Source organism: Caloenas nicobarica, chromosome 1 (assembly GCF_036013445.1).
Source record: "Caloenas nicobarica isolate bCalNic1 chromosome 1, bCalNic1.hap1, whole genome shotgun sequence".
Classification (NCBI taxonomy): Eukaryota; Metazoa; Chordata; class Aves; order Columbiformes; family Columbidae; genus Caloenas; species Caloenas nicobarica.
In genome coordinates, this window is record NC_088245.1 from 124,002,524 (window position 1) to 124,028,029 (window position 25,506).

The following is a 25,506-nucleotide window of genomic DNA, read 5'->3' on the forward strand; positions in this document are numbered from 1 at the left end:
ACAAAGATATTTCTTGTCTTTGTATTAAAAACACCAAAAAAGAACTGCGTTCCTTTCCAAGTGGAAATGTGAGGCCATGGGGCTCTAGCTAGTTTTTCATGGACGTGCAAAGTACTTTTATGAACACCTAAATTCCACTCACAGCTGTAATAACATCATTCATTAATTCATTTCACTAAGGGATTCCTGCTAGGGGCTAGAAACCGCCTTTGATATCAGACATTTCCACCAGCAGATGGAAAAGCTCTGCCATGGGTAAAGCACAGGACCTTACCTCAGCGTAGAATTGGTTAATGTTTCTAACTTGAAGCACGCGGATAGCCCCTTGTGCATACAGGGATTCGGGTACTTAAAATAAAGCACTGGCGTTGGTCTTTTCAGTTACTGAGTGCCCCATCCTTTCATGTTTTCTCTCCTGCTCTGAGAAAGTAGAGTGTTGGATTCCATCTGGAAGGTGCCAAATTTGAATCCCAGGCTATGAACAACCCAGTAAACTCAGAAAAGAATGGGGAAATTGCAACAGCAAACTTTATATGTTATATTAATGTACATATGTTTATATGTTGTATAGATATACAGTATGCATATATGTTTATATTACTGTGAATATGCTAATTTCTGCCCTTTAATTGAATAACCAGCATGGCCCCGAGCAGCAGCATTTGCACACGCTCACCAGACTGGTTACTTTGTCTGTACTTATGGAACCAACATACCAAAGCTGTAACTAGAAATCCGTGCTTTGACCTCCTGTCACCACAGGACCTATAGGGCTAAGGTATTGTAGAAATGTAAAAAAAAAAAAAAAAAATCAAATATCATTCTAAGGTGAAAACTTGCTGCTCCTTTTCCTTCCAAAGTCAGCCCTGAAAATATGGGTCTTATAAGCTAACCTCTAAGCTCGAAAGCAATGTGCGAGAAATGCTGCTTTTTCAGAAGGAAGGTTTTGCTGTGGAACTCATTGTTCTATGCACATGGGCGCAACTTCTGATTTCTTCTAATTCAGGGAGATTTTCTTAACAATGTAACTGCCAGATTTCACCGTAAACCTCATGCTGGCCTAGTCCTTAATGACATGATCAGAGTAGACAGAAGTCCATTCTTTAATACAGAACCAGAAACAGTAAAAATTTATGTCAACAACTCCAAAACCTTAAGTGGGGAGAAATAGCACTCCTGGCAGTGTGACAGCATTCCTTCTCTCAAATTACAGCATTTCACCATTCAGTCTCCTTATCAACGAGCTTCAAATGCAGCCACCAATTTCCCATAAATATGTCGTGGGCCGGACCCTCCACTGAGAGACTACTTCAGGCTTTTGCTGAGGACAGCACAGAGTTTGATCAAACAGCTCTCTCCATCTCAAGCTCCTGCGATGCGAAATTCCATTTCACAGCCGTTTTCAACTATTTCAGCATGTTTAGAATTTCTCAGCTGGACTAGTACGTCCATTTTTTCATTAGAGCAGAGCATTTGCCTTTGGGACAGATGGAAGTAGGATCTAGAAACAAGTCTGGAAAGTCCCACTTGTAAAATTTTAAGCATTATTTTGCTTTTTGCCAAGACCAGTCGCCACCAATATATGTGCCTCCTCCCCCTGTTCACAGCAGTCAGCTATCATCAGATGGAGGGATTGCCATTGCCAGTCCACACAGGACAAGCAAGAGACTTAAGGACCTTGGGTAACAAATCTCGATTTTCCATTTTTTCTTTTTAATTCTAGAATATGCCTGATTGTTAATGGCAAGCTTTGCAGTCCTCGACAACATACACTTGTGATACACTACCTGCATCTTCATTTTGCGCTAGCAAAATCTTTCTTCTATGTTTTAGGTTAATACCTTATTTTCTGTGAAAAAAAAATACTTTAGTATTCAACCAAGGGAAGAAGGGGAAGACAACAGGTGAGACAGTTGAGAAGGAAACCTGATAAATCCTTTGAGAAAAAAAAACCAGAACATGTCTATGACTGCCTTTCCAGAATCTGCTCAGGGAAAGTAAAATTCTCCATGTGAGGGCATGGCTACATCTAAAAATATAAATTGTCAGAGCTAACCGATTCCTGGGCTGGTTTATCTCACATCAGGTAACTTTAAATCTCACCTCTGAATTATGACCCGGGACCTATCTTGAGCCCCTGACTGCTCACTGTACAGTAACAGCAAATCAGTCAAGAGCATCAGCCACAGACCCAAGCAGAAGCAACCGCACAGTCCAACTTTATATTGTCTTCTGCAAAACTAAAGATGCTACAGAGGTACTTCACTTGGAGTCAGAAATGTGGCAACTAAATGTAGTATTCTGAAAGTTAAAATACAATATTTTATTGTTTTTTTTCACTCTCTTGACCAGACCTCCAGCCATCATCTTTCCTGACTTCAGGCTTTTCCCCCCAAAATAAAAGAATTAAAGAAATCAAACCAGATTGATTTTGACACTCATCTGGATCCCAAATTACTCCAACATATGAAAAAATTCAGCAGAGAAAACTGCACTTGGCAGAGATGAGTGTGATGGAAAAAACACTAATCTGGTTTCAGCTATCTATGCCAGGGCACAGAAACCCATTATCACAGAATCATAGAATAATTTGGGTTAGAAGGGACCTGCAAAGCTCATCTAGTCCATCTCCTCTGCCATGAGCAGGGACATCTTCAACCAGATCAGGTTGCTCAGAGCCCCGTCCAGCCTGGCCTGGAATGTCTCCAGGGATGGGGCATCTACCACTCTCTGGGCAACCTAGGCCAGTGTTTCACCACACTCATTGTGAAAAATTTCTACCTCATGTCTGGCCTGAATCTCCCCTCTCTTAGTTTAAAAACATTACCCCTTGTCCTATAACAGGTCCTGTTAAAAAGTCCCTCTCCAGCTTTCCAGTAGGCCCCCTTTTAAGTACTGGAAGGCTGCTCTAAGGTCTCCCCGGAGCCTTCTCTTCTCCAGGCTGAACAACCTCAGCCCTCTCAGCCTGTCCTCACAGAAGAGATGCTCCAGCCCTCTGATAATCTGTGGCCCTGATCCGAGTTGGGCTCAGACCAGCACTTTGCTGGCACTGGAACCACTTCCCAGCTCTGGTGAGTACCAGCTGGGCCGGCAGCACCAGGTCATCGCTCTGCGGGCACAAGCCTGTATCGTGACAGACCAAACACAAAAGCGAGGAACTGAGTGGCACACATAGGCCCGGAGCTCCCCTCCTGCAGCCCGGGCCAGCTGCAGCTGAGGGGTCAGGCTCAAAAAAGTAGGTAGGGCACGAAGAAACAAATGAGGAGCTCTTGTTAGAAAGTGCAGCCAGATCCTGTGATCAAGGAGCACCATAAGGCCACAGGGAATCCAACACCTTCTAAAAGCTCAACGCCCACTTGCTGTAGGACAGCTATCTCGGGTAGAAACATATTTCCACCTATAGGCACTAACAGATAGCTTTTCCATTAAATGCTTAATTATAAGTATTCTACAAGATTAAACTTGTTCTAAAATCTGACTTCTTACTCCGCATTGCTCCATAGGATTAAAAAAAGTTACAGAAGAAGAGTTACACGTTTGATCCAAATTAGTTTCTGGCTCTACACAGACATTGTACTCTGAATTTTTGTGCTGAGGAGGAGCACTGCAGAGCTACAGGGTTACTTCTTGGGCTTCGTGTTTTTCAAAAGAAGTTTCCAAATTAAGATGTATGGAAGGGGGAGGGGAATGAAACAGCTACAAAACTTGCTGTAACAAGCTATAGAAATTTGTTGTGCATATCAGAATTATGTTTATGGATACTATTAACGTTACTAGGTTACACCAGATGGTTAAGATAACTCTCACAATTTCTCCTCACGTGGACAATAATTCAAAATGAATCCTTATTCATGGCAAAGTACTCCTTTGCAAGCTATCAAACAATAAGTACAAAAGCCCATAAGGTCTACATGCAGGAAATTAAGTCTTTGTGAAAATAATTTACGTTTTTAACTGTATCCAGGGCAACCTTCTGTAAACATTGTCTCAGGGTTTGGAATCAAAAGGTCACCTTAGCCCTCTCGGTTAGCTAAGTAGCAGCTTGTTATTCAGTTGTCTGCGTGCATGCATTTAGCTTACAATTCAACTGATCAAGTAACATTTGAGATTGGTTGTTCCTGGACTTACTGAAGTTGTCTAAAAAAAAAGTTAAAATAAGCCATTTTTTGTAATCAGAAGAGGATTCCATGTAAGGAGCTATTTAATAAGAAGATAAATAGCTGGAATCAATAATCACAAAGAACTAAAAAGAACTGCTTTAAAAACAGAGAACAAAACCAGAACATGCAGTTCTGTTGCCATGTGGGAAGGTTATGGTATTAGGTCATTTTAAAATGTGTTCAGTGAGCTCACAGGGACTGAGAGAGATACTACCGAAGCTCCAGAAGAATTGAGATTTAAATAAAACTGATTCTGAATATGAAGCCAAGTGTTTTTTATAAACCTGCATTTCAGACTCTGAGTTGTCTTGGATGCATTTAAGGTATTGGAATTAACAAATTCCTGGAAACATCACCCATGAGAATTCTTCCTCAGCAGCTGAATACAGAGGAAATTCCTCTCACGGTAAACAGAAAAATTGTGAACTAAAAAAAACATCACCACCCGGAGTGGTCTTTAAATCCAGTCTCTTCTATATCCCTCCAGTGACAGCTTTTCCTGAGCTCCTGTGCAAAGGGAAAAGGTACCTCACAAATGAAAATTAAGAATGCATTTGATTGACTAGGCAGCAGTGAGACTGCTCTTTTTCTTAGTGTTGACTTAGAAGACAAAATCAAAAATCATCTGAACAGCTTCTCAGTTTTGTCTGTGAAAATCTTGTTTCAGCCTTGACAGTGGTTAGTGCTTGCCAGCTTTGCAGCCACAAATACAAGGACTGAAGGAGCAAGAGCGTGGGCACGTTTCCATCACAGGGTGCATTTTTTTTTGATATAGGTTTGCCTGTTGCAGTCCAGATCTGCAGCTTTGAGAGGGGACCACGTGCCTTAGGAGGTTAAACATCTTTTCAGATGAACGAGGAAGGAGAAGAGAGGGTCAAAACTGGATTGAAACACAACCTTGAAAAACTACTGTTTTGATGGAAATAATCCATTTTCTTTATTAAAGAATTGCTTTCATACTCCTCTTTCTCATATATATATATGTGTATATATATATGTATATATAAACAAAAATCCAGACAGGTAAGAAAGAATAAGTGCAATATCTTGTTCCCTGCTACTCAAGGGAAATAACTGATTATGAGGAAAATTAAATGCTACCATGCCAAGCTATAGTAATACACTTAAGAACTTAATTATTGAGTAAATAAACATTATAGGTATTTCAACAATGCAAGTCTATATAAGCCCTAATGCTTTGAGTATCTTTGCCTAGGACATTTTAGACATGTCTCAAGGTTTTTGAGTTAACCCTTCTCAACAATAGACTGAGAGATAAAGCTGTCGCTCTGTTGAGTAACACACAGTGCTCATCTGAGTCCTGGCACAACAGACACCACTGTGCATGTGTGTCTGTCTGTACGTGTGTATCTACAGAGGGACAACTTCAGGCTGTTCTTTTCCTTAAAGTGGAAAACACCCCAAGAACTTCTAGAACACTGTGACTTTGAAAACCTTTTGTGAGACACCACTCCCAGCATTTTTAAAAAGCATGTTAGGAAACATGTAGCCTGCAGATTATAATAATAGCTTTATTTTTCTTCTCGTTTGAAGTAATGAAAAAAAAGCACCATCTAAATCCCCTACATCCAAAGTATTGCCAGCATTCCAATATGTAGAGAAAGTACGTTTCTGGCCTGAAGTCGTAAAAACCAAAATGTCCCTTAGGACAAATGCTTCTAGTTAAGCTAGAAATCTTTCAACACAACAGTTCATTATGGGAAATTAGAGATACCCTTCCATTAAAATAACATTTTGATGCACGAAATAGTGAAATAGTGGAGAAAAATCTAGCGACATCATTCTTGTAAGCAAAACAACGGGCACTGAAAATTACAAGTATTACATTCTGTTCAATTTCTGTCATACCAGACAGCATGTTTTTCAGCGGGTGGCTATGGTGAAGGTTTTTTTTTTTTAATGGCACAGAGGTAAATGAAAAATGCGTGTTAAACACTATACTAAAAAGAAAGAAAATCTGTGCAACTGTTCACGTTTTAAGACTAGAGCTTCTGGCATAAAACACAGAGCCTAAGTCAATGTAAACCCATAGTAAATTCTTAATCCATCTACCAGTATAGCGCCAAAAAATATCAACTGATTTCTAACATGTAGAAAGCACTGAATAAAGAAAGGTGCAAAAGGTTGCAGATAATCACGATCAAGCTGAGTAATTATATTGAAATAATATCCAAAGAAACAAGACAAGTGTCATTCTGAAATAAAACAGGTGGGCATCAGGCTGTTCTGGTGGCAAATTCATTACATGCACTAATGCCACTTGGTGAATTCTGTGTGTACACAGCAACAAGACAAACACACACATTTTAGTCTATCTTTTATATGAAGAATTTAATTATCTATACATGTAACTAATTTTAAAGGCTGTATTACAGTTGTTAAAGCTGCAGGTTTTTATATATTTATATAATTTACATTCATATTGATGAAATACTGAAGTGCAATTGAATAAGGAGCTTCACTTGTTCTTTGCACCACATGACGGGTCAGAAGGAGGGAGATGGGGTAGGATTAGAAACGCTACAACACTGCCAGCATGACATTTAGAAATATATGAAATACATAAACCAGAACATAACTAAATGTAAAGTAATTAGTAGAACGGCAACATTGTGCTTGAGGCATTGGGAAGGGAGGGTTTCTGCGCTGACAGCACCAGGCATTTCAGCAAGAGCTTGTAACTAATGCTGGAAAGACAAACATGGCTTAGCTACAGCACACCTACTACATAAACTTGACTGTAAGCTCCATTTAATATTAATTTGTATAAATTCCACAGTCTAGTTTAAAAAACTGTAAACATTGGAAATTAATTGCAGGGAGATATTTCTATACATTCTTTCTTGTCAGGAAAATTACTTGTTCAAAATGTGTTGTTCCATAGTCATAAGAAAGTAAAAATGAGAAATCAAACTTCATGTAACCAAGATGAAAATAAAGAAGTTAATGCTCAAATCCCACATGAATGTAGCATTCTATTGATTTCTGATACAAAAATGCAAAAAAGAAACATCCGAGGCAAACACAAACCAGAGTGTTTTCTAACTGTATGCAGCTACAAGAAATGTGCAAAATAAAATTAACATAACTGGGACAACATTATGCAAGGTTAATATCTCTTGCATTGGAAGGAAGTTAATTTCTTTTCTCCACAATGTGTTACACACTCAATGAGGAACACCTGATACATACAGTACAATAACTATAACAAAATACCTTATCTGTAATTGGGCAAATTTAAAGTACCTTACACTGATTTAACTCCTTCTGTTCTTTTGTAATTAAAAATAAAATAAAATAAAAAGATATATTGACAACACTGGACAAGTGAACAATAAAAAAAAAGATACATAAAGTCTCAAATTTATGGACATTTGGAACAATTTTAATAGCACATGCAGCATTCCTTGATAGTGGGTCTTTTTGCACAAACAAAATTGCAATGAATAAATTTAACTTATACTTTTCCTTTAAAAGCCTAAAATACATATTTAAAAATAATTTTTAAACTACTGAAAGCACCTGTGCAAAGGTGAAAAAATTAGTTTGGTAACTATGAAAGCCACAAAAGGACCCACTATCCTCTGATTTTTTTTGTGGTTTTTTTTTGTTTGTTTGTTTCATTTTAATTTTGCGTCTATATCTGTAGGTAATTAAACATTGCGATTACATGCAACTAATGTAAAATGAGGTAAACTGCTCTGCAGTGTGTTCTTCTACTCAGAAGGCAGTAGATGATCATGCTGGAAGCCACATGATCAAGGCTGCATCTCCCATCATCCCTCTGGGCAGTGATATGGGATAGTGGGTCTCTTTGAGGACTTTCAAGCCTGAGTGGGGGATGGACAACATATGATTCCTAGAAAAAGGAGGAAAACAACACATAAGCAAAACAAAACAATGAGCAAATTCAAGCTAGGAAAATGAGTCAGGCGTGTAAACGGCATGGTGCAAAAATGATAAAAGGGTAACATGCTACAAAGGGGATGGGAACTAAAAATAAAACAAACATAAAATAAGGTTTGCATTACAGAAGGTCTTCAAAGAGACTTTGCCAAGTGCAGCAGTGGCGAGGCTTTGAGTTCTGCAAACCGCAGCAGAATCACAGCAATGCTGCATGTTGCGTCTTAAAAGAACTACACACAGAGTCACAGCATGGCAGCAGAGAGGGTCACTTACATTGCTGGCTTGGGTCCATGTCTGTTGTCAGCTTCACATAGTTGGACGGAAAGAGACCCACTTGTCCATTCACCTCCCCTTTCCACCAGTCTGGGTCTTCCTTGTTAAGGACGTTTATAATCTGGCCTTTATTGAAGGCCAGCTCATCGTCATTCTGTGCAGTGTAGTCATACATGCCAATGACCTGGCACACTGTAAGATAAAGGGAGAGGTCTGTCGCGCTGGGCACCTTTCAGCAAAACAGAAGCTGTGCATAAACCAACTACGAACCCTACAGATGGCACAGCATAGTTCCAAGACATTGCCCATCCCTCTGGTGTCCCTTGCTGGTACTTAGCTGAGCCCTCAACAAATTGGCTCAAGGTGATTTAAAAAAAAATACCACAACAAAAAAAAAAAACCACAACAAAAAAAGCCCACAAAGTTTTCCTAGCAGCACTGCTCTCTCAGTTAGCTTAGCGAGGGGTCAGAATCACCCTTGGGAGGACAGAGCACAGTGGTGCGAACTGACAACAGTGTAACCTGCCTGGAGCTGTACTCAAGGTATTTTTGTTTGGAAGTGCTCAAGAGTAGGAGAAGACTGGAAAAATTTGAAATTCTAGCAAAAAGTCAAACACTTCAAGGATGTTAGCTTTCTAGTGATGCTTCTCTTTCACTTTATTTTTTTTTTCCCCAGAAAAGCACCAAATTTGTTGTACATTTATAAAAATAGGATTTTGCATCCTCAGCAACCTGTTCTGAATAGTATCCTTTCCAACAGAACTGGGCAATGGACAGAAAAGTCTGGGAAACTAAGTTCCACTACCTGAAGCTTTTAAAAGGCTCTTCCAGCACTGGACAGGCTCAACACACCTCTATAATTCAAGAGAAAGGCAACGGTGATATCCTTGTACTGCCACTGAGACAGTAGGAACACAAAGACCTTGGAAAGGATTGGAAAAAATAAAAGCATCCTAGGCCACTTAGGCTGCCCTTCTGGCACCACAGGACTGCTTCCAGCAGCCTATTTTCTATGTCCTTACTGTGAAACTCATCAAATCTGACTGGTTCTCAGAATACAGCCATTTCTATTCAACTATAATAAGGCAGTTTCCTTAATTCTCTAAAGCAGCAGGACTGTTTATTAAAATACATAATTTATGCTATTTTTCTGATGTTTTGTCTATGCCAAGCCACAGGGCTTCTGGTATTATGCCTTTAGACAAAGACTTCTACCTAATTAGCCTTGCTGTCAGGTTCTCTCCATTATATTAATCCTAAAATTTCTTTTATTTTCATGCTTGTACACAGCCAGTAACTTATTTAAATTTGTCAAATAGCTCCTCTTTTTTTCTGTATTTCAGAGATTATTCAACTCCTTTTCGTTAATACATTGTGCCTGTTCATAAAGATCATAACCAAATAAACTCCACATTTAACAGGACTCTGCATATGTCTCAATATTTAGCTTTGTTACTTGAAAAAGGGTGAAAAAAACCCCAAAAAACAAAAACAAAAAAAGGAATTTTAAAAAGGGGCATTCACTGTCATTTGTCACACATAACACATCATCTAACCAAAGTGTGTATTTCCCTGTCATACCGGAGATAAACCAGTATTTCTAAGGCAATGTGTATTATGGCATACTCCTGTTTTAGGTAGTTTCGTGCTTACGTAAGTTCAAACATGTGAACACCACCGATGCTTCACATTTCACTTTAAAGACCTGTGAATCTGTTTTGCAGCACTCTTTTTACAGGTTCTTACTAACATTAAGAATGATAAGAAGTTTAAGCTAGACCATACCTGAATACGTACATTAACAGATTTGTAACCCATTCTAATTTCTTTCAAAAATTTTTCATTTGGATCTTTCTCTTCTACTTCAAAGACTTTTATGAATTTTGGTGCTGTCCAGTAGTATCATCAGAATATCTAAATAGTCCTATGGGATCCCAAGAATCATCTTAAACTTGCGGAAGTAATTTAAGAGATTTCTGGAAGAGATAGGACTCCTCAACTGAACCTGAATGAATGAGCTCATCTTATCTTATTTACACTTGGTCACAAAGCTTAGAATACACCTTAGTCCTATATAAGAAGCTCTTCTAGAATAGTCCCAGCAAGGAAGTCATTCACTTATTTTAATTTCCAAAGGCCATAGCTAACTACAGAAGCAAGCTATACCCTACCTTCCTTGAGCTCCAGTGCTTTTCAGCTATTTGTTTCCTTTTAGAAAGATTGTCTACTGATATATACTGGTCTTACTGCAACAGCAGAGGGAGTCCAGCGTCTCATACAACACCCATGATCAGTACAATCTTTCTTTGAACAAGCCATCTTTCTTTGAACAAGCAGAACAGTTGAAACATGTTTCCCACTATTCCTATATTGTGAAGTTCCTTATGCCTGACTAGCTTCAAGTCGTGGCAGCATTTCCTTCCATTTCTCAACATCAGTAAGGACACGTTCGTGACACAAGTTTAGAAGGGAACACACACAAAGCAGTCAGAAATTAAGAAAACCTCAAAGTATAAAGCAAGTGTGCCCATGCAACAGAACTTAAAAGTTGTTAAAGTCATGCAGTTTGCATTACAGTATAGCAGATGGAGAGCATATGCATCAAAACAAAATGACAAAAGAAACAGAGGTGTTGACGATCCCGGTTTCTGATGGATCCCCTACCTTCAAAACCCAAACAGTAATGGCTCACTCTCAGACCCTTTGTAATGCATCACCCTGGGCATTACTCAACCCTTGTAGATGGTTTTCTTCAGGCTTTCCAGGTTTTTTGCTATAGTAAGCCCCCACTAACGTACTTCTGCCATGAAGACGCTTCTCAAGCATTAACCTCTTAACCTCTTATGTTAAACACATGGTTAGTGAGGCCGTCTATCATAATGAAAAGACGACTCTTCTCCCCCTCCAAAATGAAAGGTCTATAACAAAGTCAAATTTGATAAAAACAAATGCAGTTAAGATTTTGATGCTCTCTAGACAATGAAAATAGTGCTTAAAAGTTTATTCTATAACAGTTTTATTAGTATGTGCAAAAAGTCTCAGACTGTCAAACCTGAAACAATTAAAAAAAAAATCCCATCATATTGCCTTGTAAATGTATGTCTTGATGCTGAGATACCATTTTAACTGCAAGACCCAAACTCATGAGTCTTTATAGAAGTCTGATTTTCTGCATCTTTATGACTACCAAAGGAGTCAGCACCATTTTTAACACTTGTATTCTCTGATTTGGTACTTTCATTATATTTATACCAATGATACACGAAACTAATACCTCAATATTTTATTCTAGTTCCATAAACTGCATGACAATGCTTTGTACATATTTAAAGGAGAAAACTATGCTCATTGATATTTTTTCATTTAGAAACATTTATTTCATTTTAATGATAGACAGTCAAAAAAATGGCCCAGGGAAGCATCAAGCTTTTGCTCCCTGCCACCCCCAACTAAATGCAAACAGATGATAGACAACCACATCAAGTCTTTGGGTGGCTTATGGAATAAAATACATCCATTCTACATGTTTTTGATTGACAAGAATCCTCTCTACTTAGTACTACATCAACTCACAAGCCCCAAACGGTTTAAGACTGAAACAGTCACAAGGAACGAACTTTTTGTTCTCAGTCTTCTGTCTGGCTTTATGCTTTGACAAGACTGTTTGATATTTCCTGTGGTAGAGCTGTAACAAATAGCTTTAAAAATATATTGGTCTATTGCTCTTGTATTCTTTCATAAACCTTATAATAAGTAGCTATACGGGAGAAAAAGCTACATCTTCATTTGAGTGGTTTTCTCACACTTCACCTTAGGAAAAATAAAAAGTTCTGAGTGAGAGGTGCCTCAACTGCTAAGCTCATGGACCATCCTGAACCTTTACAAACTCCTTTATTGCAGTTAGTGGAAACAAACAGGACTGATAATTTGAATGTTTCACTCTGTAACGTGTAATGTCACAGATGGCTTTTTAGCATTCAACAGTTCATACCTGAGGGACCACCACCATAAATATATAGACCGATTGTATGTTTTTTCTTCTTAAGCTCCGCCCCCAGCAAATGAAGAGTTTAACAAAAGTGACTAGTATAACAGATACTAAACGTTCTACTGAATGTCCATTGTCCTATTGTAAATGATACGCATTACAAAAGCAACTTTGTTAATGCATCTACATCACTTACCTGAAGGTAATGCTGTGGATTTAGGGAGGTCGGTTGGTGTAGTTTTACTGGTACCAGGGCTCAAAAGTTTTACATAATTAGCAGGAAACCATCCTATCTGCCGCTTTTTCCCTCGTGCCTAGTAAAAAAACAATTCTTTTAAGAGGATTAAGCACATCAATAGATCCTAAGACAAGGTAAATCTGCGAATATTTTAACTACTTGCAGTCACACTATTTTAGAATAAGAAAAATGCATTTCATAAGGAAAAAGTCAGCTTTTTTCTGGCAATAGCTTAATATTATGATACTTATGTGAAGTAAGCTTTCATAATAGCTTAGTATATCTAAACAGTAGTTATTCTACTACTAGTTTGAGTGATTTTTTCACTTTCTATTGTTCCTACTTTGTGTGGTTTATCATTAATACTACAACCCTGATCCTTCTGAAAGATTTCTCCTCTAGAATATTAAGCTAGCTATTGCATTGAGTGGCAGCATTTAAATTCATTTTCATTATGCAAAGAATTACATTTAAATAGGTACCTAGATTATGATAGTTTAAGTAGAGATTAAGAATCCAAATCACCTCTTTTAAAGAAACAGTATCTAAATTTTTTTATAGTCTCTCCTGCTTAAACAGAGTATAAACATATGTCACATTAACCAAGTGCTAGAAGAACAGCAAAACATTATGACAAGAAAAAAATTTGGCGAAGTTTGGAGTCAAATACAAAACGCCAAAGCCAGACTCCAATCAAACAAAAATTAAGCTTTGGCAACTACAAATCCACATGGATAGACACTGTCCAAATGATCCTAATTAACAGACGTTAAAGTTTTGGAAAATACACTAGATGTTCTCATGCCTATCTAACCGGAGAACATCAGTACGAAAAGGTGGTGCACACATGTCTCAGTGTGCATGTGGTCCATGTGGATGTGCTGGGAGAGCAGGCAGTCACCCTACACCTGAGAGCCTTGCGGTTTGTAACGCAGCTGCAATTAGTCACGGTCAGAGACAGGATTTTGGAAATGCAGGTCCCATCCAGTGTGACAAAGCTTCTGTCACCCAAGCGGGGCAGGAATTCAACAGAAACTGCATCCTGTTATTTTGCCAACTGCATTGATCATTGCAAATAGAAGCAGAAGAAAAATCTGTACTGTAAGAAAGGTTATTCTAAAACTTTGAATCAAATCTAAGCTTCTACATCTATTAAATCTATGTTAAGAATTACTTAATTCTCTTTTTGTGTTGCTAGAATAAGGTTGGAATTTTGGGTATGTAGAATTTTGCCTTTAAAAACAAAATAGATGTTCATTTTAGTGAAAAAAGGGCATCTAACATATATACTATTCTTTAACTACTCTTCTTCTCTTTCTTTGCTGAAAATGAAAGTATTTGATCTAAAGCGTATCTAGATCATTCACTTTAAGATATTTTGGAAGACTGCATTAAACATTATAAATGTGTAATGCTTAACACATCTGTCTTCACTCTGATCCCTAAGACAAGTATAATCAAAATTGACTTAAGGTTGAAACTGAACTGTACATATACTTTAAAAAATCTACCACTTTGAAATTAAATGTATAAAGAAAAGTTAATATTAGTGCCCTTCTCCAAATCTTGTCATAATTTCACTACTTCGTTTTAGTTTTCTGTTTGTTTGTTTTTGGTGGTGGTGGTGGCCTTCTTGGGGAGTGGGAGGTTAATCAATTCCTCAATCCATTTCACCACACTGCTGCTTTAGCCTTTGAGCTCCCATAACAAAGGAGCAAGAACTAGTATTAACAGAAGAACTAAAAGAATAAGTAAGGGACTACTAATGAGGAAAAAACCAACTTGTAAAACCATACACAAGATAATAGGATATTCAAAGCTACAATAAGTATTCACACAACCAAAAATTAATTTTTAAAAAACCTCACATTAGCTGCTAAGTGGTAATGGTGACAGCTCTTGCCCAGTGAAGCTTATTTTCTATTTTGAAATACATTTAATGTGAGACTCTTTAAAGCTACAAGTTAACAACAACATAAAGGTTAGTGAGAGTGAAAAAAAATCAAAGCAATCCTGGAAGATGATTTCTCAACAAAAGACATGAAAAGTCATCACCAGGAAAGGCAAAAAGGGTAGGTAGTAATGTGGGAAAAACATTTGAGTTAGTTCAAGCACCTGCATAGCAAAAACAAATCAATTACATTCTTTCATGTAATGTTCCCTGTTAAAAAAACAAAACAAAACAAAAAACAAACCGAAAACAAAAACCCAACCCTCATTCAATGGTAGAGAGCATGACTAGAAAAACCAAAAAAACAGACAGGAAAAAAAAGCTTTGCCGCTGAAACTCATTGAGAATCAAAGCTTCTGAATTGCCAAGTTCTACCCTTAAAAAAAAAAAAAAAGTTAAAATACTTTATCATCTCTCATCTTCCAAAACAACATTAAAGCTCTCTCCTATTCAATGCCTGCAACAGACACCAGTCTTTTCACTCTTCTACATTAAATTCAGCTATTGCAGAGATGGGGCCATCAGACTGGTGTTCTACACTGTCACATTCATTAAGCAACCTGAAAAAAGCAGCAGCCACCCTACAAAAAACACTGCTGTAAAATACTTCTCAATCTTTCAACAAAAGGGATAGCCAAACCTTTGGCTGAAGCAATTTAGAAAGCTTCTTAGGAAGATATTCAGGACTGCACACCCCAGTATTTCTCCCACTGTGACAGTGCACACCTGTATCAGATGATCTAAATGTGCGTGATACGCACAGTCGCTGTTGGAACGGGACACAGGAGCAGACGCTGCCACTCAACCCAGCAGCCCCGTGCGCTCCTGTTGCAGGGCTGCCCTTCCCAGCACCCAACAACTGCTTTGTTGCTCGCATGAAGACGACTACTGGACACAAGGCTGGGAGGATTCAAAAGCAGCCAAAACAATACACCCTAAAATCCACTCCTTTCTTATATGTGAAGGGCCTCTCCAGGAGAATGTACAAGGGAGTGGACAGCAGGCTGAGTCTGATCTGTGAGACAGGTGTCCTTTACTTACAATGAGGCAAAACGGCTTCCTCCCGCTGTTCTCCAAAGTTATTTCAGTTTCAGAGAACTGGAATGTATGTGTATTTTTGTAAAGGCATTCCATTCGTAAATGCTTAACTGCAGAACATTTTCAAAATTATTTATCATTGATGCATTCATAATATTGAACTATTAAAAAATTACTTTTTTTTTTTTTAAACGTGAAATTTTATTTCAAAAAAACAGTAACTAACTTGGAGCTCTCCTTCCCACCAGCCACCTGGATTCTTCTTTCTGATAAGAATCAACTGACCAGGAGCAAGAGTAAGCTGTTCTGGACCCGTTGCTGTGTAAGAGGCAATAACTTGGGCAATTTCTGTTGAAGGTGGGGGAGGGAAAAAAAAAAAAGAGGTTAATTTGGAAACACCTGAACACATTCTATACAACATAGTCTCTGTTATTATCACTGCCATAGCATAACCATTTTGAATTTCTTTCTATAAAATTTTTATCTATTTATGTAGTTCCATGAAATCATGCTGATTATAAAACAGATCAGAAGTTCCCAGTACTACAGGAATAAAACGAAGGTGCAGCAGCTCTAAGGCTAGTATATAAAAACATTTGGAATAGAGAAGAAGAATAATGACCATCATTAGAGCTATATAGCTCTTAAAACAAAGTGTTGTTAATACTATTTTCCAAAAAATACATTTTTGTAGCCTCAATTTAGACTAAGCTACCTAAAAAGAGATACATGTCGACGACAATATAATGAAGTCATTACAGTAATAGAGGTGCAAACTAATGCAAGCCTGCAGAAAAATCCTCACCGCTAGACTAGACCAAAAAAAAAAAAAGTTTTAAAAACATAACAAGCAGGATTTCTTTTTTAATTACATTAATACAAAACCGGTGCCTTATTTGATCACCTACCAGGCATGAATCTGATGCAGAGTAACCGTGAGCTCTCTCCATTAAATAAGCCAAAGCAGACAATGCACTTTACTCCATTTTACAGTGGTTGTGGAAAGAGATGATAACTCAGTCACTCCAAAGTCTGGCAGAGTTAACCCGTTTTTGAACCAATTTGAACTGACAGGAGCTTATAAGCTGCTATAGGTATTTTGATGTCCTCCTTATAGCTTTTAAGCCAGGTTTAACATGTCATCAAACCACATTTAGAGTGATGGAGAATATATTTAATACTATTATTATTGGAAATTTTCTGTAAACAAACGATGGTAGATTTGGGAATTTTTGAGCTTTTGGTAAGCTAAACTTTTTCAGCTGTTACATTTACATAGTCTCTTTTTAGTCAAGAGTTAGGGGGAATCTAGGGCCAATTTTTTTTTTTTTAGTCTTCATTTAGTTGTATAGGGTCTCAGACATCCAAAGCAGCACAAAAGTAGTGTTGTTACTGATGAAAACTCCACTTTAGTATACCAGTACACAGTCATTCATCACTTAAGTATTCTTCTTAAACAGAATGATCTAGGGATTGTTTTTTGAAGAGGGATAGGGAATTTTTTTTTTTTTTTTTAATGAAAAAATCTTTCCTGGAATAACAAATTCTGATCCTGTGTTTAAGACAAATGAGGTTTTTATTTGGCAATGCATCAAATAAAATTTGGGACCATCAAACAGCTGATGTGGCCACTGACTTTGACTAGTTATGGTTGTGGTCTAAGACCATCCTAGAAAAAGCCCACAGCAGAGCCAGTAGCACGAGGTCACAGAAATGTGTCTCAACTGCTTCAGGGCAAAGACAGCCAACTTAATTTAACATCTCAGCAATTATCTGATCACAGATTGATATACTGCTTGAGATTTCAGCTTTCACTTGAAAATCTTGATTAAAAAATTACGTGTATCAGTTATTTTCACTCATTATTTTCTATTTAGTCTATCCTAAAAACTTGGCACTGGAAGACTAAGCAGAAAAAGGTCACTCCTGCCATCAGTTTGTCCCTTGACAAATCATCAGAAAGCAACGCAACGGGGAGTGTGGGGTAAACTAGCAGCCAACACAGCAACAGCAAAAGGGACTGAGGGAGGCTGAAGGGAGCAACTACACATAAATGGTCTCCAGCTTTCTCAGGGGCAGCTATACGGAGTGAGTAACACAGTGCTGGGCACGGCTCTACTTGCCCTGCTCTGTCAACAAGCACCAAACATCATCCCTCAGGGGTCTGTACTGCGACCTGTACTCAGTACTGTTTAATATCTCATCAATGACATAGACAGTGGGATTGAGCACACCCTCAGCAAGTTCACCGATGACACCAAGCTGAGTGGTACAGCTGACGTGCCTGAGGGACAGGATGCCATCCAGAGGGACATGGGCAAGCTCAAGAAGCAGGCCCATGCAAATCTCATGAGGTTCAACAATGCCAAGTGCAAGGTCCTGTACCTGGGTTGGGGCAACCTCCAGTTTCAATACAGGCTGGGGAACAAAGAGATTGAGAGCAGCCCTGTGGAGAAGGACTTAGGGGTACTGGTGGATGAAAGACTGGACATGAGCTGGCGATGTGCACTTCTAGCCCAGAGGCTAGATACAGGCAAACTGTATCTTGCGTTGCACCAAAAGGAGCGTGGCCAGCAGGACGAGGGAGGTGATTCTGCCCCTGTGCTCTGCTCTGGTGAGACCCCCACCTGGACTCCTGCATCCAGCTCTGGAGCCCTCAGTACAGGAAAGATGTGGACCTGTTGGAGAGGGGCCAGAGGAGGCCACCAAGATGATCAGAGGACTAGAACAGCTCTGCTGTGAGGACAGGCTGAGAGAGTTGGGGTTGTTCAGCCTGGAGAAGAGAAGGCTCCAGGGAGACCTTATCGTGGCCTTTCAGTACTTAAAAAGGGCCTATAAGAAGGATCAAGGCAGACTCTTTAGAAGGGTGTGTTATGACAGGACGAAGGGTAATGATTTTAAACTAAAGGAGGGGAGATTCAGGCCAGACATGAGGAAGAAATTTTTTCCAGTGAGGGTGGTGAAACACTGGCCCAGGTTGCCCAGAGAGGTGGTAGATGCCCCATCCCTGTAGACATTCCAGGCCAGGCTGGACAGGGCTCTGAGCAACCTGATCTGGTTGAAGATGTCCCTGCTCATGGCAGGCGGTTGGACTAGATGGGCTTTGAAGGTCCCTTCCAACCCAAACTGTTCTATGATTCTATGCTTCCTCTTGCCAAGAGAAACAGCAAAGGCGCTCAGTGACAACACATCACCCACGGGCTGGGAAAGGAGGGGGATCTGCTGGTAAGGCAGAGAAAGGGAGCAATCATTGCAAAAGCAGTGGTAGGCAGAGGAAACCACAAAGCCAACTCCCTTGAAACAGAGGGAGGTTTTGTTGCAGGGAAGAAACAACAAAGCGATGTGAAGACTGCCAGGAAAACCATCAGATGGTTTACTTAAAATTTAGAAGAAAAGGATGATTAGGAAAATTAAAAATGGTCAGAGAAACATTCAAGATGTAAATGAACAACATAAGGATGATGAAGAAGCAGCGAGATGCCAAGCAATCTGAAGTCACTGCAAATGATGACATATGCAGGATAAACGACAGCAGAACCTCCCTCAAGATAACTCAGAGAGGGAAGAGAGAGGCACACAGAGGTGCACAGGCAGGAAAGGGTAGAATCAAACAGGTGATAAAAAAGCCAGTAGCTGAGCGTTAGAGAGATGCTTTAAACCTGGATCTGAAACTTAGCACAAAAAGTGTGAAAGCAGATGACAGAAGAAAGAATTTCTAAGTAAAATACACTAGGTGACGACAGAAGAGCAGCAAGGTTCACAAAGACAAAAGCCAGCAGCAGCACAGGCTGTCCCATAGAAAGGCAAAGCAATGAAGCTATTTGGCAGGAAACACAGTTATACTGCTAGAAAGTCTGCAAGCTCTCTGCATTTGCACGTTTTTCCACAGAATTACATTAATTCCTCCACCCTGGAGCTGCTCAGGAGGCAAAATGAACACAAGCAAACAAACTAAGAGTGTGAGTTTGTAGAATTTTTTTTTTAATCAGGCATAAACCTCTCTCACTACCATGGTAATTACAATATTCAGTATACTAAGAGTGCCAAAATCTTACAGCTTGCATCTCTCTCAGAACAAGAAATTTCTCATTTTTCTCTACAAAAAGGTGATTTACAAGGTTCCAAGCATCAGATATCCTCTTTTACCAAACAGCAGCTTAAAGAATTTTTACTGTGGACTGTGTGTTAAATAAGTTACGATACAAATTACAAGTTTAAAATTCGGGCTCTTGCATGTCACAGAGAAGCAAAAAGTTAGAGAAAATAACTCAGCAAAAATGTTAGAAAAACTGTAATAGCTTTCCTTCCAGGAAAAACTTTTAAATTTTGATTTAAGTATTGAATTACTGAGAAGAGATCCAATTCAATTACAGTCCAGGCCAAAAAATATGGCCTCTACTAAAACAGGTACATTTAGAAAAAAAAATAAATGCCTTCTCACAGATATAATTGTCGTCCTATAGCTGCTTAAATTTGTAGAGAGCAGTTTCTTTTCCCTTGCCCTTCAACACACAGTTACCAACTCGTCCTGCTGTTTTTAGAATAAACAGGAATATTTCACCTCATTCATTAGCACTTCACTTATATTGGCTGAGCACTTGCAGCTCATTTATAGACCAAATATCGATGAACCTCCCTGCTGAAAACGAGGCAGGATTGTTCCCAAACTGTTCTCAAACTCCAGAAGATTCTGAACACACCTTCTGTCAACATCCCCACAGTGTCCACTGAAAGTTCAAATACAGAAGGTGGGTGATTATAAGGCTGATACTGCAGGCTGAAGTCTCGCCATCCACTTTTGTCCCACGCATGGAAAAAGCAGTCAGACCTACCAGTATCTTCACACTATTCCTACCAGGTATCACTTCCAGATGTTTTCCAGATCTCTGTTCTTTTCTGCCTCCCTCAAGCTTTATATCTTTTAACACAACTATTTGTAATCATGCAAATGAAAGTTAGAAAAGGCAGGAGTAGTTTACTTCTAATCCCTTCTCTCCATATATGGATCAGTAAGATTTGACAAGAGGAGCCCGTTACTCATGTGTCGAAGTAAAATAAGACAAATGAAATCAGGGGTGCTGCAATCTACTCTCTCCCTCTCCTTTTACACACATAGTGAACCAGTTCAGGGAGACAAAGCAAAACCTCCTCCCCACAAAACAAAATATGCACATGCATAAGTATGCGTATAGAAATAAGGCAAGATTTGGTAAATCACATCCCTGAACCACCTCACTGTGCACCGAACAAGTCTCAGAGAAAGGGACAGAATAGAAGCATGGAGCGCCTCCTATTCAGTTTGGTTCAGCTCAATGCAAAGTCATCTCTTTGTCACAAAAGCAAATAAATACACTGAAGGAAAGAAGAGGTGTCTTCTGAGAAGTTCACAAATGCCTGATAGTAGCAGAGAATACACTTTTCTAATGATCTTTGGAAATAAAATGGCTGTTTGGAAATATAACCGCTTCCACCTCAAAAGCCAGGGGACTTCTTTCTAGGCAAAAAGTAATCTGCATCATGATCTGCACTATGGCCAGGCTTGACACACCATAATCTACTAATACATCAGACAAATACAGGACATGTGTTCCTGAAAATGAGAAGCAGGCACAAGAGCTCACAGAGTCCATGTACACCATACTGTGCAGCATTCTGGGTAAAATGCTATAAAACCACAGGGTAAGAATGTGCACTTTCGTTTTCAGAGGCAATGGCAAACTTGGGCTTTTTGTAGGCTTTCACTGTTCTGTTCAGCAAGCTATCATGAAATTTACATACATTTTTAAGCAAGCATATTTTTATTCTCTAGCTCCATGCTATTTAGTGATTGATACATGCTAGATAGAATGATTGACAGATTATGCATTGTTTTATTATAGACAACAGTTTTCATCAGTGCAAATTACTAAAAAATGACCAATTTATTTTCATGGAGAAGATGTTGCTGCCACTGAACTTAAGTACTTAAGAACCGATATAAGGTGCTGCCATAATATATGACTCACCAGGTTTCTTCCCTAAGCTTCCTGTTTTTCCAGCCGCTCCAGGAGCCTTGAAACAGAAAGTAAGATGAAGTTTAGCATTCATATTTATTTCTCCAATATATGAAAATTATTTACTATGCTTCAGCTTAACCCACTGAACAAGGGTGCAAGTAAAAAACTCTCACAGACAGATTCTATTCTTGCAGAAACCCTTAATATTTTAGATGACAATTAATATATAGGAATAAATACCAAGCAGTGTATGGAAGTGGATGACTAGCTATATAAATGTGTAGACTTCTTTCCTGAACTTTTTTGCCTTTCACAGACAACAAATACCAATGTAATACCAAATTACATAACTTTTGAATTGTAAATCTGCACATCTACAGAATGTAAATTCTGTCAAGTTAAAGCAACAGTAGTAGTTTTCAACTCTACAAAAAGCTGGATTGCAAATATGCCTAAAAACTAACTGGACATAATTATTTCAATACTGTCCATATTAGGGTTCTAAAATTTCTCATACGACAGATTAGCATAATGAGTGTAGTCACTGCATCTTTAAGATGAGTCATCTGAACTTTGTAGGTGGTGTGTGTTGCAGTATTAAAAGTCCCACCACCATTTTGGTGTCCAAGTGAGAGCACAGGATACTGGTTAGCAAGGTGGTATCTATCTGTAGCTATTTCCTCTGAACCTAGATGGGGTAAGATAAGGGATGAACATCATCATCATCCAGGCCCAGAGATTTGCAAGAAAAGCCTTTGAACAGCCACAGGAAATCCAGCAAGCAGTGACATTAGCTCAGTTATGTACAGGAAAACAGCGATACTGAAAGATGAAATTTAACATTAAAAGCTTTCATAATTTACAATTCAAAGTTGTCTTCCTGGGGGGAAAAAACCCCTATTTTCCCTTGAGGCCATTGGTAATTTGGGAAGAGTTATCTTTATTTATTTTAATGCACTGACAGGTCTACTAATATATATTCAAAACAGTGCGTGGTCTCAACTCTGCCTCTTGCATGCCCCCCTTCCTCAGTCATCTTCCAATCCTTTAATTCACCATCCCTGTCTAGGACAGCTTACCCCTGTCCACTAAATAATTACTTTAGTTTCTTCAAGCATGTTGCCAGTCTTGTCTTCTGCAATAAAAAGGTTTGATATGGATAAGAGCAACGTAACAAACCTAAACTGTACTTTCGTCAGAAATGTTAAATGACCATAAATAGCCTCTTGCCTTCAAGCAAGGGTCACAACACTTCCTCTCAAGTCCCCTCAACTTCTCCTTTAGGATCCTCCTTACAAACCTGAAGCCTACACCAAATGACCTGAAGGTTTCCACAGAATCCTAACTCCTCTATGTTTCATCCTCAGTATTCTCCATTTAACTTGATGCTTTGAAAACCTGGAGATTCTGGCAGAAACGAATACAAGGTGTAACTAAAAAAAATAGTTAAATAACTGAGAGAAAAGGGCCATTTAAAAAAATGTGTATTGGTTTTGAATGCCTCTATGAAATAGATTATTAGATCGATCTTCATTCTGTCTCGAAGATTACATAGCTGCTCTAAGACATCCATGTTCTGAACATCTTTCAGAAAAGCTACTAAAGAAGACTGATCTTCAGACTGAACTACAGCACCTCATCACACTGTATTAGTCAAGCCAACCCCATCTAATAACAGCAGAAAACCCAGCAGAGTTGGCATTGCTCACCTCACCAGCTCTAACTGGTATTGGAACATAAGAGTGGGGATGGGAAGAATTTGTTTTGGTTTTTAATTTGGCACTACAGCACCTTACACACATCTAGTATAACATGCTTCTCTTTTACATTTTGCAACTTAAATTTTGGGAAAGACTGTGGAAAGTGAATGTTTTAAGCTAAATATTTGGATGCCGCTGTCGCAGTCCTGCTTTCTTGTCATTGTAAAAGACTGATTATAGTTACTATCTACAAGGCCAGGAAATCTTCCTTTCTTCTCTGTGTTCCTTTCTTTCTCTGCAGTTCTGCATCTTTCTCTACAACTACTATGACCTATATTAACAAAAAAAGTGAAACAGGAAAGCATCATGCTGAGATCAGATACAAAGACTAAGCTCAGGTCTGGGGACAAGAAGAAGATGGTCCAGACAAAGTGACTGCAAGTTCATGAACAGTCCAAAGTAAGGAAGATTAAAAAGTGTGGAACCAAAGGTGACAACTTACACTGATATGGTAATTTCAGGAATTAATTCTGCTTTGGAAAGCATTTCTGACACAGAAACATTCTCCCCCTCCTCTATAAAGAACAACTCTTTGGACCTTCAGAAAACACATTCCTTCAAAATATCACTTAGTCAACATCCATGTTGCCAGATTAGGAGCATAGGGACAGATAAAACAGGCTGTGCCATTGTATCTTTGCCCCCTTCTGTAACCCTTTTGTACACCTCAGACATAAACCGCATTTGAGGACATTTTGTGACAAGTGATAAAGTGTCGTGAAACAGTAGAGCAGAACTTGCTTTGTTAATTCAATAAGACACAGTAGTAGACCTGCCAATTGTGTTGTACAGTAAGACCCTTAGAATCCAGATTAAATACAGACTGTTGTTATTTTCAGAACACTTATGCAAAGTTTCGTAACTAGAGGGACCTAAATTTTTGTTTCCAAGTCCACCATATGAGCTCCATACCTTATGCAGAGGTAATTATCACTAGTCTCAAGCAAGCCAGGGTAGAATAAAAACCTGCTACAGATCTGTATCCATCTACCTCAATCTAACGAAAACTCTGAGAATGGACCATGAAGCTGTGTCATTGTTTATTTGAAGAACCAAGACTTTCACCCTGTTAATAAGGCAAAACTTTAAGGAATAGGAAATAGTTTAATTTAGCAACTCTAGATGAATGGGTATACTGGGACTATGTAAAGAAGGACAGATTCAAAAAAAATTCTTCTGATGCATAAACCATTGATATTTCGAGGCTTTCAACCACTACTTAAAACTCTGTGCCTGCTATCGAAAGATCAGCACTGCCTTATTTTTCCTTTGGGCCAATGTCAATAGTGCAGAATGCATTAATTTACTCTTTTAGTAACGTTTTCCACAATAAGCCAGCTGTCCAAGCACAGTGGCACATTTGAAAGTTAACAGCCAACCACTATTGTGAAACCCTTTGTAAAAATTGGCTCTGTGAACAAGCTGAATAGCAAAACACTGTACGTGTAATGGCACTTATCCACTTGGAACAAGAAATATGTCCTGTGGGGCTTATGAATCACTTTATGAAAATAAGTATCCCGGATATCAAGATCTCCATGAGCTCTGTGCTTTTTTCTCCCTCTGTCATCAAGATTTTATCTGAAGATGTGATTTTCACCAGCAAAAAGGGCAGTTGGAGCACTTTTTTTTTTTTTGAGAACTTAGCTGTTTCAACCCCAGAAAGTTGAGATCAGAGAAACTGACCTATCTATTTATAATAAAAGTAGTTTTCAGTTTTAAATGTCTATTTCTGAGTTCCCTACAAAGAACAATTGCCAATATGTGTGCCTATATCTCATTAGGCAGGATAAGCATCCAGTCCTTAAAGGCACACAAAAGGCAGCTCTGTACATCCAAATACAAATTCCCAGGCTTTGAGACTAAGCTCTGTTGAGAATATCTTAAGAGAAAACAAAACCAGTTCCTTCACAAAAATTCAAAGGAAACTTAACATTAACAATAATGTAGCCAAGATTAACTAATGAGCAACTATTACTATCTGCCTATGAAACAGGCCTCACATGGTTTTAGGAGGCTGACAGTGCAAGTTCCTACTCATCAACTACAATATGAATTTACAGGTAATATACAAATACTTAGGGTACAGTTTCATGATCACAATATATTCCACAGGTTAGGCAATTATCCATACACTTGCTCCTATACCTGCATGGGGCAAGCAGCCATTTTTTT

At 38.7% G+C, this 25,506-nt stretch overlaps 1 protein-coding gene across 6 annotated transcripts in view; it reads right to left on the reverse strand.

Annotated features, from left to right (window-relative positions):
• ITSN1 (intersectin 1) overlaps window positions 1–25,506 on the reverse strand; it is a 144,595-nt gene that overhangs the window by 21,445 nt on the left and 97,644 nt on the right. For 5 of the 6 annotated variants that reach the window (XM_065652341.1, XM_065652334.1, XM_065652321.1 and 2 more), the window contains 4 exons: window positions 21,581–21,626; window positions 15,802–15,923; window positions 12,545–12,662; window positions 8,361–8,552 (listed from right to left, as the gene is read on the reverse strand). In XM_065652341.1, the coding sequence (XP_065508413.1) occupies window positions 8,361–8,552; window positions 12,545–12,662; window positions 15,802–15,923; window positions 21,581–21,626 (478 nt within the window). Of the gene's footprint in view, window positions 1–5,166; window positions 8,041–8,360; window positions 8,553–12,544; window positions 12,663–15,801; window positions 15,924–21,580; window positions 21,627–25,506 lie in introns of those variants that run through there. The other variant, XM_065652360.1, reaches the window with a different exon arrangement.